This window comes from Rhinoraja longicauda, chromosome 1 (genome assembly GCF_053455715.1).
Source record: "Rhinoraja longicauda isolate Sanriku21f chromosome 1, sRhiLon1.1, whole genome shotgun sequence".
In the NCBI taxonomy this organism is placed as follows: Eukaryota; Metazoa; Chordata; class Chondrichthyes; order Rajiformes; family Arhynchobatidae; genus Rhinoraja; species Rhinoraja longicauda.
Window position 1 is genome coordinate 53903825 of NC_135953.1, and position 18126 is coordinate 53921950.

General features: G+C 40.9%; 1 protein-coding gene across 2 annotated transcripts in view; it reads right to left on the reverse strand.

Moving 5' to 3' along the window:
* The window catches only part of adamts6 (ADAM metallopeptidase with thrombospondin type 1 motif, 6), a 231674-nt gene that overhangs the window by 84490 nt on the left and 129058 nt on the right, over positions 1-18126 (reverse strand). For both annotated transcript variants that reach the window (XR_013547164.1, XM_078397497.1), the window contains exons 11-12: positions 17534-17675; positions 5272-5379 (exon numbers count right to left, since the gene is read on the reverse strand). Coding sequence is in view for 1 of the 2 variants with exons in the window: in XM_078397497.1 (XP_078253623.1) it covers positions 5272-5379; positions 17534-17675 (250 nt within the window). In the remaining variant the exon portion in view is untranslated. The remainder of the gene's footprint in view (positions 1-5271; positions 5380-17533; positions 17676-18126) is intronic.

The window sequence follows — 18126 nt, forward strand, 5'->3', positions numbered from 1 at the left end:
GGAACACCAACACCTGCAAGATCCACTAAGTTACATACTATCCTGGCTTGGAAATATATTATTTACAGGGAGAGATACCTTTGTACCACTAGAAGTAATGACAAAGCGGGAGTATAACCATCTTGCTGGGAAAAAATCAACTTTAAAAATTCGCCGTGAAGAGAGTTGTTTTATTTGCTGTTCAGTGTGTTGCTGACTGAGGAGGTGGGACATCGATTGAAGCAGGCATCTGATTGGCTGAGCAAGAGGCAGAGTACCAAATACAAGGGAAACAAAGTAGAGTATCGGTGAGAAATGTTTCTCCTACCTTCAGAAGTTGAAGACAGAGTGAGAGTGTAGCCACCTTGCTGGAAAAAAATCAACTTTAAAAAGAAATTGGCGGGAAAAAGTGGAAGAATGCTAGAGCTCGAGAGATAGAGAGCTAAAGTGCATTGAAAACTTCAAATTCCGAGGAATCAATATCACCAACAACTTCTCCTAGACCACTCATATTGAAGCAATGTTCATGAAAGCACACCAATGCCTCTACTTCCTTGGAAGGCTTAGGAAGTTTGGCATGTGCTTTACAACTCTCACCAACTTCTACAGATGCACCACAGAAAGCATTTTATCAGGATACATCACAGCCTGGTTTGAGAACAGCTCCATCTAAGACCGCAAGAAATTGCAGCAATTTGTGGACACTGCCGAGACCATCACACAAGCCAACATCCCTTCCATTGACTCCATTTATATCTCACGCTGCCTTGGCAAGACCAGAAGCATAATCAAGGACGTCGCATCCTGGCCAATCCCCTCTTCTCTCCTCTCCCATCAGCCACATCAAAGCTTTGGCCAAAAAAGCACACCAATGCCTCTACTTCCTACGAAGGCTTAAGAAGGTCAGCATGTTCCCAACAACCCTCAACAACTTCTTCAGATGCACTGATGAAAGCATTTTATCTGGATGCATCACAGCATAGTTTGGGAACAACTCCATCCAAGACCGCAAGAAAATGCAGAGAGGTGTGGAAGTAGCCCAGACCATCATGCAAACCAATCTCCCTTCTATTGACTCCATCCACACTGCATGCTGCCTTGGCAGTCTCACCCTGGCCACTCCCTCTTCTCCCTTCTCCCATCAGGCAAGAGTTATAGATGTTTGAAAACACATACCTCCAGATTCAGGGACAGTTTCTTCCCAGCTGTTATCAGGCAACTGAACGGTCCTCTCATCAACTACCTCATTGGAGATCTTTGAACTATCTTTAATGGGACTTAATTGGAGTTTATCTTGCACTAAATATTGTACCCTTTATCCTTTATTTGTGAAATGTAGATGGCTTGATCATTTCTTCACACAGAGTGGTGAGTCTGTGGAATTCTCTGCCACAGAAGGTAGTTGAGGCCAGTTCATTGGCTATATTTAAGAGGGAGTTAGATGTGGCCCTTGTGGCTAAAGGGATCAGGGGGTATGGAGAGAAGGCAGGTACAGGTTACTGAGCTGGATGATCAGCCATGATCATATTGAATGGCGATGCAGGCTCGAAGGGCCGAATGGCCTACTCCTGCACCTATTTTCTATGTTTCTATGTAATCATATCATATCATATATCATATATATACAGCGCGGAAACAGGCCTTTTCGGCCCACCAAGTCCGCGCCGCCCAGCGATCCCCGCACACTAACACTATTAACACTATCCTACACACACTAGGGACAATTTTTACATTTACCCAGCCAATTAACCTACATACTCATGTATAATCTTTTCTTTGACAGGATAGCACGGAAACAAAAATGTTTCGCTGTACCTGTGACAATAATAAATGAAAATAAGCCAGAATGTAGCAGTTTAAAAAAGCAGTTCATCACCATCTGCTCAAGGTTTATTAGGCAATGGTTAATCAAGATCAGCCTTGCCAATGATATATTCTATATATCATTCGCTAAAAAATCATTAGCTGTGCCGTTTATAATTCAAACTATCGTCTAGATATATGCATGATGAACAATGTCATAGAGTCATACAGCACAGAACCAGGCCCTTTGGCCCAGCTTGCCCATGCCAAACAAGGTGCCCCATCTACAGTAGTCCACCTGCCCGCGTTCAGCTCATATCTCTCTAAACCTTTTCTATCCATGTACCTGTCCAAATGTCTTTTAATTTTTGTTAAAGCTTCTGCCTCAACAATCTCCTGTGGCAGCTCATTCTATATACCCACCACCCTCTGTGAAAAACTTGCCCCTCTGATTTCCATTAAATCTTCCCCCTATGTCATCTGGTCCTTGATTCCTCTACCCTGGGTAAAAGATTGTGCTTCTACCTTAACTATTCCCCTCGTGATCTTGTTCACCTCTATAAGTTCACCTCTCATCCTCCTGCTCTCCTAGCCTGCCCAACCTCCCCCCATAGCTCAGGCCCTCAAGTCCTGGCAATATCTTCATAAAACCTCTCTGCACTCTTTCCAGCTTGGGTCTTTAATATCAGTTTCAACTAACTTAATCGCATTTTTTAATCAAGATTATTTGTTTACTTTTACAGAATAATGTATCCAGATTTCATAAGAAAATATACTTTTATGCAAGATTTTTTTAATATTCTTTGGAAATAATATTTAAGTTAATAAAATATAATCCTTCCATTTGACAATTATATTATATCCATTCTTTATGCATTAACTAATCCATTAACTAAAATATAGAGCTGTAATAAAACCCTAATATTGCAAACCACATTTAATTAAACCACGTGTTGTCTTGAGTCAAAACACAATAAACTGCAGAAGATGGTTTACAAAGTGGAGATGGTGCCTGACACACTGAGCTACGCCAGCACTTTGTGTCTGTTTTAGAGTCTTGAGTCAATTGGCATAATGCAGCCATGAATAGCTTCGATTGTGATCTGGTCTGACCGTTGAACTATTCATGCTTTAAAATAAACATTAAATCTAAATATCCATGGTCCTTCCAGTAAAATCCAGCCATAAATCCAGTGACAGGATGACCAAAGGAGCAGGAATGAGGCTGGGACATCAACCAGCCCCTGATCTGTAATTTATGTTGGGACCTTGTTAGGGTATAAACATTTGTGTATTCTAAACAAGATCAAGCATATAAGAGGGTGATTAAATAAGTAACAACTGTGATGTCACATGTGATAATAAAGTATCAATCAATCAAACAAAAGTGAAGATATCATTTCAGATGATGTCCTTTGCAGGGAATCTCATGATCAAAGCAAATACAATGGCGATGGAGGGAGGAACTGACAGAATGGAGTGCAGCCTTGCGGAAGACAGGCCATGAGGAACTTCACAACTTCACTCTAGCTGTGGAAGTCTCCGGCTTTGTAGTGTTTGTTGGTGACTAGCCTATCCCCTGAGGTCGTGAGAACAGGGTGGAAATTGGTTACAAAGGTGTGAGCAGAAAGGTGAGTTCTGTGAGTTCAGAAAGCAGCACTATTGCAGATGTTGATATGCTGGAAAAAAAATGAGGGGGTGGGCCCTACCTAGTTTTGTCTAACAAAGACTGTTCCACATATCCCATAATAAAACAGGTGTAGTGAGAGGCCAGGTGAGTGACCTTAGCCACATTTTGATCCCTAAACTACACAATTGGTGTATTTAAGTTCATTTCAAATCATGCATTTGAGTTTCTTGGGCTGCTCCAATCAATTACTGTACTACTTTCCATATTGCTTTCTGATACTCCCATTCTTTTTTTGCATTATTTTCTATTGCTATTGCTGGTGCCCATCTCCACTGCCGTTCTTCTAAAGCCCAACATTATAATGCCAATCTGCACAATATTTTCCCCAAAAAACTATCTCAAAACTTCCTAATCTTGTGAATCAATCATGTGAACTTAAACTGCACTGACTCCAAATCTATGTATATTCTTCCTTGAATTTGGGAAATTTTGGTGGGAGAGCAGGGTCCAGTTATGACAAAATTTTCCAGCTTTTATACTCCATTCCATGTATAAAATGACCAACATTTTATTAGCCTTCCTTAAAACGTGCTCTGCATGCATACTGATTATCAGTGAGACTGCGGATCGTGTCTTCCAGCCAGCTTGCAAAGTTCGGTTCCTTGCTGAAGTGCACATAGAATCTAATTGTTTAACTTACATTTACAGTTTAATCACATTTGCTGTTAAACTTGTTTGGAAAATAATTGATAAATTCCTGGAACTGTTTCAATATGTTTTCCAGATTTTCTGACAGTTTGATATATTCCTACACTTAGCTGACTTTTCTCAGTTTGCCAACTGCAGTCTCCCCAGTCGTCCTTGTAAAAATGGTAAATCAAATTTCAGGTGCTGCATCCAGAATCATCAAAACCGAACAGAAAAAGTGTAAAGCTTAAGAACTGTTTGGAAGGGCAAACACCCATTTCAGTTTGTTTGCACAATTTGTATGGGCACACCTTCAGGAATGGCACAGTTACTTCACTCATTTTCAAAAAGAGACAGCTGCCAACATGACAGAATCCAAGTCCTTTGATACCTATTAAACTTACAATAACTCTCTATACCCACTTAGCCGCAACACTTAAAGTGGTATTTATAGCTCAAAAAACAAACACAATTATAGTGGCAGAATCGGGAAAATGTACAGTTTTAAATCTCTGGATTGGCTTAACTCAGCCACAACGGCCTAATCTGATATGGTTGTTGGAAGCAAAAAGAAAGAATCCAAATCTTACAAACCCTCAAGCCCTTACAAACCCTCAAAGAACCCCCAAAATTAACATTTTAATTCAGTTTGAATGTTAAACAGTAAGAAAGGTTTCTAGTCATCTTCTCACTTGAAGCCACTTAACAACCTGAAAACATTTCTACAGGTTCCACCACCACCTGTATTCTACATGTTCCATTACTACCTGTATTCAGAATTGAATCAAGAGCAAAGTAAAACTTTTCATATCATGTTCCTTGAATGCCTTTTCAATGTTAGGCATTAAGATAAAGGGAAATAGCTAACTCAAGTTACTCCAGAATCCTTATTATTCTAGTTGTAAAGTTGTTTGGAAATAGAAAGGCAAATAAGATTCCAGTGATAGCATCTCATGACCCTGCGTTAATTGTTTTATACCATCTAAGAACTGAATAGATACTTTTGCAGTCTATTGTCTGCACGGAAATCCCAACAATGTGCAATTCAAATATTTAGCATCGGTAGGACTTCAAATGAAGTAGATTGCCAGTGTGGATACAAATTTTAACAGAGCTCTGTTTTATAAATTATTAACAAGCATGCAAATAACAGTTTTGTCAAAGCTATTTACCCCTTTTTCAATAGTTCCTGTCTGGCAGAGGGTACCTTCAGCTGCAGGGATACTGTTGGTTACACAACGATTGCTCTTACTGAGGCACCACAGCTCTCTGCACACTTCCTGGGAAAGAATGCAGAAGCAAGTTGATTAGAATAACATTTTAACCTGTACAGTGCCCTCCATACTGTTTGGGACAAAGATCCATCATTTATTTATTTGTCTCTGCACTCCACAATTTGAGATTTATAATAGAAAAAAATCACATGCGGTTAAAGAGCACATTGTCAGATTTTATTAAAGGGTATTTTTATACATTTTGGTTTCACCATGTAGAAATTACAACTTTGTTGTTTATACATAGTCCCCCAATTTCAGGGCACCATAATGTTTGAGACACATGGCTTCACAGGTGTTTGTAATTGCTCAGGTGTGTTTAAATGCCTCCTTAATGCAGGTAAAAGAGAGATCTCAGCACCTAGTCTTTCCTCCAGTCTTTCCATCACCTTTGGAAACTTTTATTGCTGTTTATCAACATGAGGACCAAAGTTGTGCCAATGAAAGTCAAAGAAGCCATTATGTGACTGAGAAACAAGAATAAAACTGTTAGAGACATTAGCCAAACCTTAGGCTTACCAAAATCAACTGTTTGGAACATCATTAAGAAGAGAGCACTGGTGAGCTTACTAATCACAAAGGGATTGGCAGGCCAAGGATCACCTCCACAGCTGATGACAGAAGAATTCTCTCTATAATAAAGAAAAATCCCCAAACACCTGTCCGACAGATCAGAAACACGCTTCAGGACTCAGGTGTGGATTTGTCAATGATCACTGTCCGCAGAAGACTTCATGAACAGAAATACAGAGGCTACACTGCAAGATGCAAACCACTGGTTAGCCGCAAAAATAGGATGGCCGGGGTACAGTTTGCCAAGAAGTACTTAAAAGAGCAACCACAGTTCTGGACAAAGGTCTTGTGGACAGATGAGATGAAGATTAACATATCAGAGTGATGGCAAGAGCAAAGTATGGAGGAGAGAAGGAACTGCCCAAGATCCAAAGCATACCACCTCCTCTGTGAAACACAGTGGTGGGGGTTTTATGGCCTGGGCATGTATGGCTGCTGAAGGTACTGGCTCACTTATCTTCATCGATGATACAACTGCTGATGGTAGTAACATAATGAATTCTGAAGTGTATAGACACATCCTATCTGCTCAAGTTCAAACAAATGCCTCAAAACTCATTGGCCGGCGGTTCATTCATCGACAGATCCCAAACATAATGCCAAAGCAACAAAGCTAAAAAATGGTCAATTCTTGAGTGGCCAAGTCAATCACCTGATCTGAACCCAATTGAGCATGCCTTTTATATGCTGAAGAGAAAACTGAAGGGGATTAGCCCCCAAAACAAGCATAAGCTAAAGATGGCTGCAAAATAGGTCTAGCAGAGCATTCCAGAGAAGACACCCAGCAACTGGTGATGTCCATGAATCGCAGACTTCAAGCAGTCATGTTTACAAAATACTAAACATGACTACTTTCATTTACATGACATTGTTGCGTTCCAAACATTATGGTGCCCTGAAATGGGGGGATTATGTATAAACACTGCTGTCATTTCTACATGGTGAAACCAAAATGTATTAAAAAAAACCTTTATTAAAATCTGACAATGTGCACTTTAACCACGTGATTTTTTTCTATTACAAATCTCAAACTGTGGAGTACAGAGGCAAATAAATAAATGATGGATCTTTGTCCCAAACATTATGGAGGGCACTGTATATGCTATTAACCACCACATATATTCAGGTCTTGTGCAGCAAATGGTTCCAACAATGTAAACTTGACAGATTTTCTAAACTCAGCAATCAGAAAGGTACAATAAGATTGTAAGGTACAATAAGAGCAGACCAAACACCAACTCACCAACTCAACATAAACAGATTCGGCAGAAGAATGACTGCAATTTCAATTTAGACAGATGCATGGATAGGAAAGGTTTAGAGGGATATGGACCAAACACAGGCAAATGGAACTAGCTTGGATGGGGCTTCATGGTGGGCAGGATGAGTTGGGCTGAAGGGCCTGTTTCAATGCTGTATGACTTTATGACGCAATGCAGTTTCTAGTTTACCTCAGGAGGAAGCTTGAAATCTGCACGAATTGCAATGCCATGATTCTCTGCTCCTTTTCAAGATTGCAGCTAAAATTAATCTAAATTCCACTGTGAGAGTACCCCTTTCAACCATTAAGTATCTGTATTCAAGATTTATAAAAACAGCCTTGGAATGAATCCTTGAATGATTATAACTGCACATCCCAGTGATTTTCCTATGCTGGAATTTTGCATGAGCAGATATAATAGCATGTTATTCTCAACCGAGAATTCAAAGTTTGCAGCAATTAAGATGCCTGTCATCTTGCATATCACTTAATGGGGGAGTGGAATGTTGTTGACACCATTCATCAGGGAGGACCATGGAAGGTATTGCTGATTTGCAGCCAATAAGTATCCCTCAACTGACAGCTAGAAACAACTTATTTGGTCCCAATCAAGTGGCTAATTTGTGGGAACTTGTGTACAAATTGGTTGACCTGATTCTTACATCAGAAAGGTGACTTGGTTTCAAATGTATTCAATTGACTGCAAGATGTTTTGGGATGACCTCGGGTTATGAAAGCCATCAGGTAAATTCAATTATTTTTCTTTCAGTTGTTTCTGGATGTCTGAGACTTTCACTGAACTGTGTCTGCGCTTAATTTGTGTGGCTCTATGAGTCTGATGATACTCGATGCTACACTGCTAAGGCTATCCTGCAAGCTGGACAGTTTCATGAGTTGTGGCCAGGCTTGAGACCCTCCCATGAGACCACCTTGACACCTCACTACATGACCTGTGAACTGCTTTAAAATGTTAGAGGGTTAATAAACTCAAAAGGCTTTAAATAAATACAAAATAAAATGATTTTAGGACTTGCAAAGTATTACATTTACTAAATACAATTAAATGTTGGAAATCAAATAAAAACACTAAGATAAAGTAAAAGAGAAAATACAAACAAACCTATACTTATCTTTTCAATCAAGACTTCCAATCCCATTCACATGAATGGGAACATGCTGCAAACACCAATGAAGTGCATACACCTTGGGATATTCAAGCTCCACTCCTGGACTTGGTGCTGAGTCCAGCAGCAGAGTAATCAGTCAGGTGCAGAAGAATAATAGAATGAACCCACACACAACAAACTTTCACCATGGTTAAAGTGGTACCTAATTAAACTTTAACCAAGCCAAATGCTGCTTATACAGTAGCTGCATAGAAAACACCCATCGACATACAGTGCCTTAAATAGCTTCTTATATGTACAGTTTAGCATGAGAAGTTGGAAAGAAAGGGCTGTACTTTTGTCCTTTACTGCTCATGTTGTTTCTATCTTGGTATGAAAAAAGGCTTTTTAAACTCAAGTCCATTTGCATAAACAAATTTTATTCAGAGTTAAACACAGTATTGCTTCACATGATTTTTCCAATGGTAATTTGATTACTGCACTATGAAAAATATCATGTGAATTGACTGTCGCAACTGAAACATTGCATTAATATTTATGTTGTCTTGGCAGTCATCACTAAACCTTCAATTATTTACAGTGGTCTAAGCCTGTAAAACTTAATTGACTTGAATATGTGGATTAAAGAGGTCTAGTCTTTCTGACAGTCTAAAAAAAATTAACTACTGCAAAAATAAACAGATGCAATATGACAACTTATTTTCATCTTACTCTATTCATTTTCCCCTTTATTGGCGTTGCAGAGAAGTGTAGCATTCCCTGACCAAAAGGGGACACAATCTCCTTATAAGTACCCATCAGGTTATCTGTGACTGCTGCCTTAAGAACATCATCTTTTAATTTTGTCTCACTTTTACTTGAAGGGAGTTAAACTGAAATTGTTGTATTTTCCAAAGCTGAAATGTCTCCGTAGTTAAACACAAGAAATCAACATCTCAAACTTAAGTTCAGTGAAACATCATGCAGGCATTGGAGAGAGTGCAGCGGTGGTTTACGAGAATGATCCCAGGAATGAGTTAACAAATGATGAGCATTTGCAGGCACTTGGCCTGCACTCGCTGGAGTTTAGAAGGATGAGGGGGGGGACCTCATTTAAACTTAATGAATAGTGAAAGGCCTGGACAGAGTGAATGTGGAGAGGATGTTTCCACTAGTGGGAGAGTCTAGAACCAGAGGCCATAGCCTCAGAATAAAGGGATGTACCTTTAGAAATATGATGAGAAGGAATTTCTTTAGTCAGAGAGTGGTGAATCTGTAGAAGTCATTGCCACAGACAGGCCAAGTCAATGTTATCGTGGGTGACTTTAATCTACATATAGATTGAGCCAACCAATTTGGTAACAGCACTGAGGAGGAGGATTTCCTGAAGTATATACGGATGTTTTTTTAAGCCAATATTTAGAGGAACCGACTAGAGGGCAGGCCATCCTAGACAGTATTGTGTAATGAGGAAGGATTAGTTAGCGATCTTGTTGTGCAAAGCCCCTTGGGCAACAGTGACCATAATATGGTGGAATTCTGCATTAGGATGGAGAGTGACACGGTTAATTCAGAGACTAGGGTCCTGACCTTAAAGAAAGGAGACTTTGAAGGTATGAGACGGGAATTAGCTAGGATAATTTGGCTGGCAAATTATACTTAAAGGGTTGACAGTGGAGATGCAATGGCAAAGATTTAAAGACCGCATGGATGAACTCCAAAAACTGTTCATCCCTGTCTGGCGAAAAAATAAAACGGGGAAGACGGCTCAACTGTGGCTAACGAGGGAAATTAAGGATAGTGCTAAATCCAAGGAAGAGACATACAAATTGACCAGAGGAAGCAGCTGGGAGAAATTTAGAATTCAACAGAGGACAAAGGGGTTAATTAAGAGGGGCGAAAGATAGCATGAAAGAAAGCTCGCGGGGAATATAAAAACTAACTGTAAAAGCTTCTTTAGATATGTAAAAAGAAAAAGAATTAGTGAAGACAAATGTATGTCCCTTACAATCAGAGACAGGTGAATTTATAATGGGAAACAAGGAAATGGCAGAACAGTTAAACAAGTGGTTCTGTCTTCACAAAGGAAGACACAAACAATCACCCGGAAATACTTGGGGACTGAGGAGCTAATGGGAGGGAGGAACTGAAGGGAATCCACATTAGTCAGGAAATGGTGTTAGATAAGCTGTTAGCTTGAAGGCTGATAAATTCACAGGGCCTGATGGTCTGCATCCCAGGGTACTCAAGAAGATGGCTCTAGAAATCGTGGATGCATTGTTGATCATTTTCCAATGTTCTATAGATTCAGGATCAGTTCCTGTGGATTGGAGGGTAGCTAATGTTATCCAACTTTTCAAGAAAGAAGCGAGAGAGAAAACGGGGAATTATAGAACAGTTAGCCTGACATCGATGGTGGGGAAGATACTGGAGTCAATTATTAATTTGGATAGCAGTAAAAGATTGGTCCAAGTTAGCATGGATTTACGAAGGGGAAATTCTGCTTGACTAATTCTCTGGAATTTTATGAGGATGTGACAAGTAAAATGGATGAAGGAGAGCCAATGGATGTAGTGCATCTAGAAAGCCTTCAGAAAGCCTTTGATAAGGTCCCACACGGGAGATTAGTGAGCAAAATTAGAGCACTTGGTATTGGGGGTAGGGTATTGATATGGATAGAGACTTGGTTGGCAGACAGGAAGCAAAGAGTAGAAATAAACGGGTCCTTTTCAGAATGGCAGGCAGTGGCGAGTGGAGTGCTGCAAGGCTCGGTGCTGGGGCCGCAACTATTTACAATATATATTAATGATTTGGATGATGGAATTATAAGTAACACTAGCAAGTTTGCAGATGACACAAAGCTGGGTGGCAGTGTGAACTGCAAAGAGGATGTTATGAGGTTGCAGGGTGACTTGGACAGGTTGAGTGAGTGGGCAGATGCATGGCAGATGCAGTACAATATAGATAAATGTGAGGTTATCCACTTTGGCAGGCAAAAACAAGGAGGCAGATTATTATCTCAATGGTGTCAGATTAGGTAAAGGGGAAGTGCAACGAGACCTGGGTGTCCTTGTACACTAGTCACTGAAAGTAAGCGTGCAGGTACAGCAGGCAGTGAAGAAAGCTAATGGTTTGTTGGCCTTCATTGCGAGAGGATTTGAGTTTAAGAGCAAGGAGGTCCTATTCAGTTCTGCAGGGCTCTGGTTAGACTGCACCTGGAGTATTGTGTGCAATTTTGGTCTCCTAATTTGATGATGGACATTATTGCTATTGAGGGAGTGCAGCGTAGGTTCATCAGGTTAATTCCAGGGATGGGCGGCACGGTGGCGCAACGGTAGAATTGCTGCTTTACAGCGAATGCAGCGCCGGAGACTCAGGTTCGATCCTGACTACGGGTGCTGTACTGTAAGGAGTTTGTACGTTCTCCCCGTGACCTGCGTGGGTTTTCTCCGAGATCTTCGGTTTCCTCCCACACTCCAAAGACGTACAGGTATGTAGGTTAATTGACTGGGTAAATGTTTAAAAAAAAAATTGTCCCTAGTGGGTGTAGGATAGTGTTAATGTGCGGGGATCGCTGGGCGGCGCGGACTTGGTGGGCCGAAAAGGCCTGTTTCCGCGCTGTATCTGAAATATGAAATATAAATAAATATGGCGGGACGGACATATGATGAAAGAATGGGTCAACCGGGCTTGTATTCATTGGAATTTAGAAGGATGAGAGGAGATATAGAAGCATATAAAATTCTTAAAGGATTGGACACGCTAGATGCAGGACAAATGTTCCCAATGTTGGGGGAGTCCAGAACCAGGTGTCACAGTTTAAGAATAAGTGGTAGGCCATTTAGGACTGAGATGAGGAAAAACTTCTTCACACAGAGTTGTGAATCTGTGAAATTCTCTGGCATAGAAGGCAGTGGAGGCCTATTCACTGGATGTTTTCAAGACAGTTAGATTTAGCTCTTAGGGCTAAAGGATTCAAGGGATATGGGGAAAAAGCAGGAACGTGGTACTGATTTTAGATGATTAGCCATGATCATGTTGAATGGCGTTGCTGGCTCAAAGGGCCAAATGGCCTACTCCTGTACCTATTTTTCTATGTTTCTATGTTCTAATGGACATCTTTAAGGTGGAGATTGACAGATTCCTGACTAGTAAGGGTGTTAAGGGTTATAGGGAGAAGCCAGGAGAATGGGGTTGAGAGGGAAAGATAGATCAGCCATGATGTAGAATAGTAGAATGACCTAATGCTCCTGGAACTTATGACCTATCTTAGAACACTGTGCAGCAAAATTGCTTCCAACTTGTTAGTCAGCAAATGCATATTCTTTAACATTCTCCAATTGTAAGAGGTTTGCTCAATGAATGAGTGTCATGCACTGGAAATTCTACATGCTGCAGTGTTGGTTGCTAGAATGCCAACATCTTGCCATGCCTCTTTTCAGTGAGGTTTCCCATTAATTAGGAAGTATCAAACAAGTTTTAAATATTCTTGAAATAGGGAATGAATAGCAAAAGGGTCAATGATCCTGCATGCTTTTAACTGCAGCCATCCATGAACACAAGGCAGGCAATTCTAACAGATGTCTGCAATGTATTGCCTCTCATTTTAACATGAATCAACATTAATTGGAGGAAGAAAAGGCAGGACTCGAAAAATAAATAATACTACTACATTGACAGATGAACGTAAAACAAAGAGCTCAGTTCAGCTACGGAATATTTGTCATGTCTATAATCTAGGATTTAAGTTACTTTCTAATGTCTATGTTAGAAGTGCAATGCAGAATGTATTGCTTTCATCTGTGTAACAAAATATTTTATTTCTCTATCCCATATTTGACATGGAATAAAGAAATGAAACTTCCTGGTTATGAAAACAAAAGTCAGTTTTAGAACTGTATGGATTCACTATTACTCAGAGATTTATAGAGCAACAGATGTTTGCGGCAGATGTGGTAGTGCACAGTCTTGCCAGGATTCCCCACCATTATGCTGGGGATTTACCACTTGGATCCCTGGCTAGGTTTGACACGGCACTAGGTCGAAGTCTGCATTCTTTTCAATTTAGATTCTCAGACCAGGGAATAGGGAAAGTAAGTTAATATATTTAATTATATTCCTTTAGTTTAACAATTCAGGGATGTTTCAGTGTTTTAATAAGCGTTGAATGAACTTTACTTTTGAAAAAGAGTTAATAATTACATATGCATTTTAAAATATTTGCCCCAATTTTATAAGCATTTTACATATCTTTCAACTGTAGATATTTAAAAACTGTTTAAAAACATTGCAGATTGACACAAGAAGCTGGAGTAACTCAGTGGGTCAGACAGCATCTTCGAGAAAAGGAAAAGGTGACAATTCGAGTTGATTCCCCTCTTCAGATTGAAGAGTCAGGGGAAAGGGAAATGAGAGATCTAGAAGGTGATATCAACTTCTATATCTCTTCTATTTCCCTTTCCCCTGACTCAGTTTGAGGAAGGATCTCGACCCTATTACCTAAACGTTACCTATTCCTTTTCTCCGGAGATGCTGTCTGACCCACTGAGTTACTCCAGCGTTTTGTGTCTATCGTGGGTTTAAACCAGCATCTGCAGTTCCTTCCTACATAAAAACATTGCAGATGTGATACAAAGTAAATTTCCATTCCCAGCTCTGCCTTCTGCCAGAACATTCTGAGTGAGCAACTCAGCACAATACTGCCTGAAGCCCACGCTCCGTTAAGAGAGAAATAATGTTTTAGGTCATAACCTTTCATCAGATGCTACCTGGTATGTTGAGCTTTTTCAGTTCTACTGCAGATCAAAGGTTCCAGTCCAATACTTAAGTAATCAAGAGTTGTGTCTACAATCCTCACCTGCTTTTTTTTCCAGTCCTGGCTACTTTAAAGATGAAGATATTGAGGAGAGGTCAGGATAACCTCCACACCAGTAAAACGAAAATAACTCTGCTCTATACAAAAAGCTCTTGGGTACTTAGATCGCATTTAACAAAGAACTCCACTGACAAAAAACTGGCTGGGGCACTTGGCTCATTTCAGCGATGGTGCATGCGTCAGGGCTGGGATCCCTGGGTGGATTTGAGGGAGGACGTATAGGGACAGGTGTTACATCCCCTCCGGTTGCATGGCAAAGTACCTGAGGAGGGGATGGTTTGGGTGGGGAAGTAATGAGTGAACCAAGGAGTTGCGGAGGGAGTGGACTCAGCAGATGGTGAAGGTTGTGTGGATGAGAAGATCAAGCAGACTTTGTTCCAAACGCACACTGGTACCATCCCCAAATCTATCTCCTGCAGCCATGCAGAACTCCTTAATTTTATTAACTTTGCCACCAACTTCCACCCTGCCCTCAAATTCACTGAGACTGATGCCTCGCTCCCCTTTCCTGGTCTCTCTGTCTTCATCGCAGGGGACAGACTAGCGACTGACGGCTACTCATAACACTGACTCCTATAGTTACCTGGACTACACCTCCCACCCTACCACTTGCAAAGACACTATCCGCTCATCTCAATTTCTCTATCTCCACCAAATCTGCTCCTGAAATGAGGCTTTCCATTCTAGGACATTCTAGGTGTCCTCGTCCTTCAGTAAACATAATTTTCATGCTGTTGTAGATAGATCCTTCACCCTCATCTCCTCTGTGTCCCATAGTCCTGCTCTCCCTCTCCCTGATGGAACAAGGATACAGTTCCCCTGGTACTCACCTTTCACCCCACCAGCCTCAGCAACCAACACATCATTCTCCAACATTTCCATCACCTCCAGCATGATCCCACCACCAGTCACATGTTCTCATCCACACCCCTTTCACCCTTTTGCAGAGTCCACTCCCTCTGGAACTCATCCCTTCCCACTCAAACTAACCCCTCCCCTGGTATTTTCCCTTGCAACTGCAGGAGATGTAACATTTGTCCCTATTCCTCCTTCCTCAAATCCATCCATGGACCCCAGTAATCCTACCAGATAAGACAAAGGTTCACATGCGCCTCCTCTAACCTCATCTACTGCATCCGGTGTTTCTGATGTGGTCTCTTTTGTATCTGCAACACCACAAGCATAGATTTGGCAACCGTTTCGCCGAACACGTGCCAAGGCCTGCTGTAACTCCTGGTTGTTAACCATTTTAATTTCCCTTCCATCCCCATACTGACCTTAGTGGGTCAGCCAGCATCTCTGGAGAAAAGGAATAGATGACATTTTGCGTCACCTATTCCTTTTCTCCAGAGATGCTGCCTGACCCGCTAAGTTATTCCAGCATTTTGTGTCTATCTTTGGTATAAAGATAGACAATAGACAATAGACAATAGGTGCAGGAGTAGGCCATTCGGCCCTTCGAGCCAGCACCGCCATTCAATGTGATCATGGCTGATCATTCTCAATCAATACATCTGATACATCTGCAGTTCCTTCCTATCCACACTGACCTTTCTGTCTGCGTCTCCTCCATTGCCAAACTGGAGGAACAGCACCTCATATTCCATTTGGGTAGCTTGCAACCCATTGGTATGAACACTGAATTCTCCAATTTTAGGTAACCTACCAAATCCCTCCCCATCCTTCACCCCCTTCTCTTCCCTGCGACCCACCCGGATTCACACCTATTTCCCCCACCCTCCTCCCCTTCCTATTCCATTTCTTCCTCTGTCTTCACAATTCACAACTCTTCTATCCTAGTCTCACACCATTAATCTTTTCATCTCTGAAACTCGCCTCACTTGCCCGGCTTTCTCCTGCCCCATCTCTCTTCCAGCTGTTTCCCACCCCCACCCCCCCACCCCCCACCTCCCCCATTACCATAATCAGTATGGAGAAGGATCCCAACCCAAAATGTCCCCTTTCCATGTTCTCCATGGATGCTGCCTGACCTGCTGAGTTACTCGAGCACTTTGTGTCATTTTTTGGTTTAAGAACCTATTCTTGAACTTGGATCTAATGGTTCTCAAGTTCATGCACCTTCTTACATGTGGTAGCAACAAGAAGAGAGCTCTTTGTGGTTCTTGGACGATATTAGCTTCATGATGCAATGATTTCTGTAGATCTTTTCAATGGTGGGAAAGTCAGTACCCGTGAAAATGCCCACCATTATCCGCAGCTTCCTTAATTCTTGGGATTTCGAATTTATGTCCTTCATCTTTTCCTTCCTAAAGTCAACAATCAGGTCCTTAGTGTTATTAACGAGAGAGAAGGACTGTTCTGGCACCATTCAACCAAATTATCTATCTCCCTCTTGGAGGATAACTCATCATTACCTGTTATTCGTCCAACGATGGTGGTATTGGCTACAAATTTAAAGTAGGCATGTGAGATATGTCTGGCTACACAGTCATAGGGATAGAGTGGAGCAGGAACTGAGCATTCAGCCCTGAGGTGCCCATGTGCTGATACTATGTGAGGAGGAGGTGTTGTTGCCAATCCCTACTGATCGAAGCCTGCTGACGAGGAAGCCAATGATCCAGTTGCATCGGAAGGAGTGGAGACCCAGTTCCCCGAATTTAAAGATGGGTTTTGTAGGAGTGATGGCATTGATCAGCTGTAGTCAATAGACAACAGCTTGAACAGCGAGTTCCTGTTGTTTCAGTGCTTAAGTGCAGAGTGGAGAGCCAGCGAGATTGTATCCGTTGTTGATCTGATGCAGCAGCAGGTAAATTGACTACCTCAATACTGAGGCAGGAGTTCACAAAGTGCTGGAGTAACTCAGTGCGTTAGGCAACATCTCTAGAGAACATGGATAGGTGACATTTCGGGACTGAATAAAGATCTTGACCTATCAATGTTCTCCGGATGTTTCGGGTCAAACTTCACCTATCCATGTTTTCCAGAGATGCTGTCTGATGTGCTGAGTTACTCCAGCACTTTATGACCTTTTGTGCATTAACCAGCAGTTCTTTGTTTCTACATTAAGGCAGGATTCATAACTAACCTCTCAAAATATTCCATCACAATGGACTTGAGTGCCACCCTGCTCTTCTTGGATACTGGTATGTGGTAATATCCATTATTATAACAAGGATTTTATCATAATCTCAAAACGACTATGTCATTATAATACAAAGCAATGATCAGATTTTATGAAAAATAGAGAGTAAAAATTGGTTTGTGCACTTACATATCGTGCAAGTTGTTGGTAGTACAGTGAGGAAATGCCTATAACTGTGTTTACAGAAAGTTAAAACTCATGACAGTCAGTCGTTGAGCAATATTAGAATTTAGATGTCTTACCCCATATTTACACTGTCGTGACGTAGTACCGTACTGGAAGCGACACTGTTCATCAGCGTCATACACCTGTCCTGGTGTTATTGTTGGATAAAGAAAATCACGCTTCGGTGGCTCATTATCCAGGCAAGTTCCACGCCCAGAACTGTTAGAAAATGAATAGAATTACAACGAATGACTTGTTCTAAAATAAACTTCAAAATATATATGCAATATGTTTTATAGGTTTACACATTGACCTTTTAAGGTTATTTATTTTTTATCTTATTTCTATTTACTGTTATCTTTATAAAACACAGTATTTCCATGTACAAGAAATAATTTCAAGATATATTATTTAAATTTAGTCATTAATTTGCATTGGTGAAATTGAAAATTGGGCATAACATCAAATTAGGAAAAAAACAGATGGTGTTGAAACAGAAACTACATAACTATAAAAGGTTAAGTATAAAATACCTGACAGTGAATTTAAGACTGCCATCTAACCACATAGTTCATATTAAACCAGTTAAGACTCTCTCCTACACTTTATAGACAGATCTGGAAGCTAAACTAGATTATAGGTTATTCACCTAGTCCATTATTCCAACTGT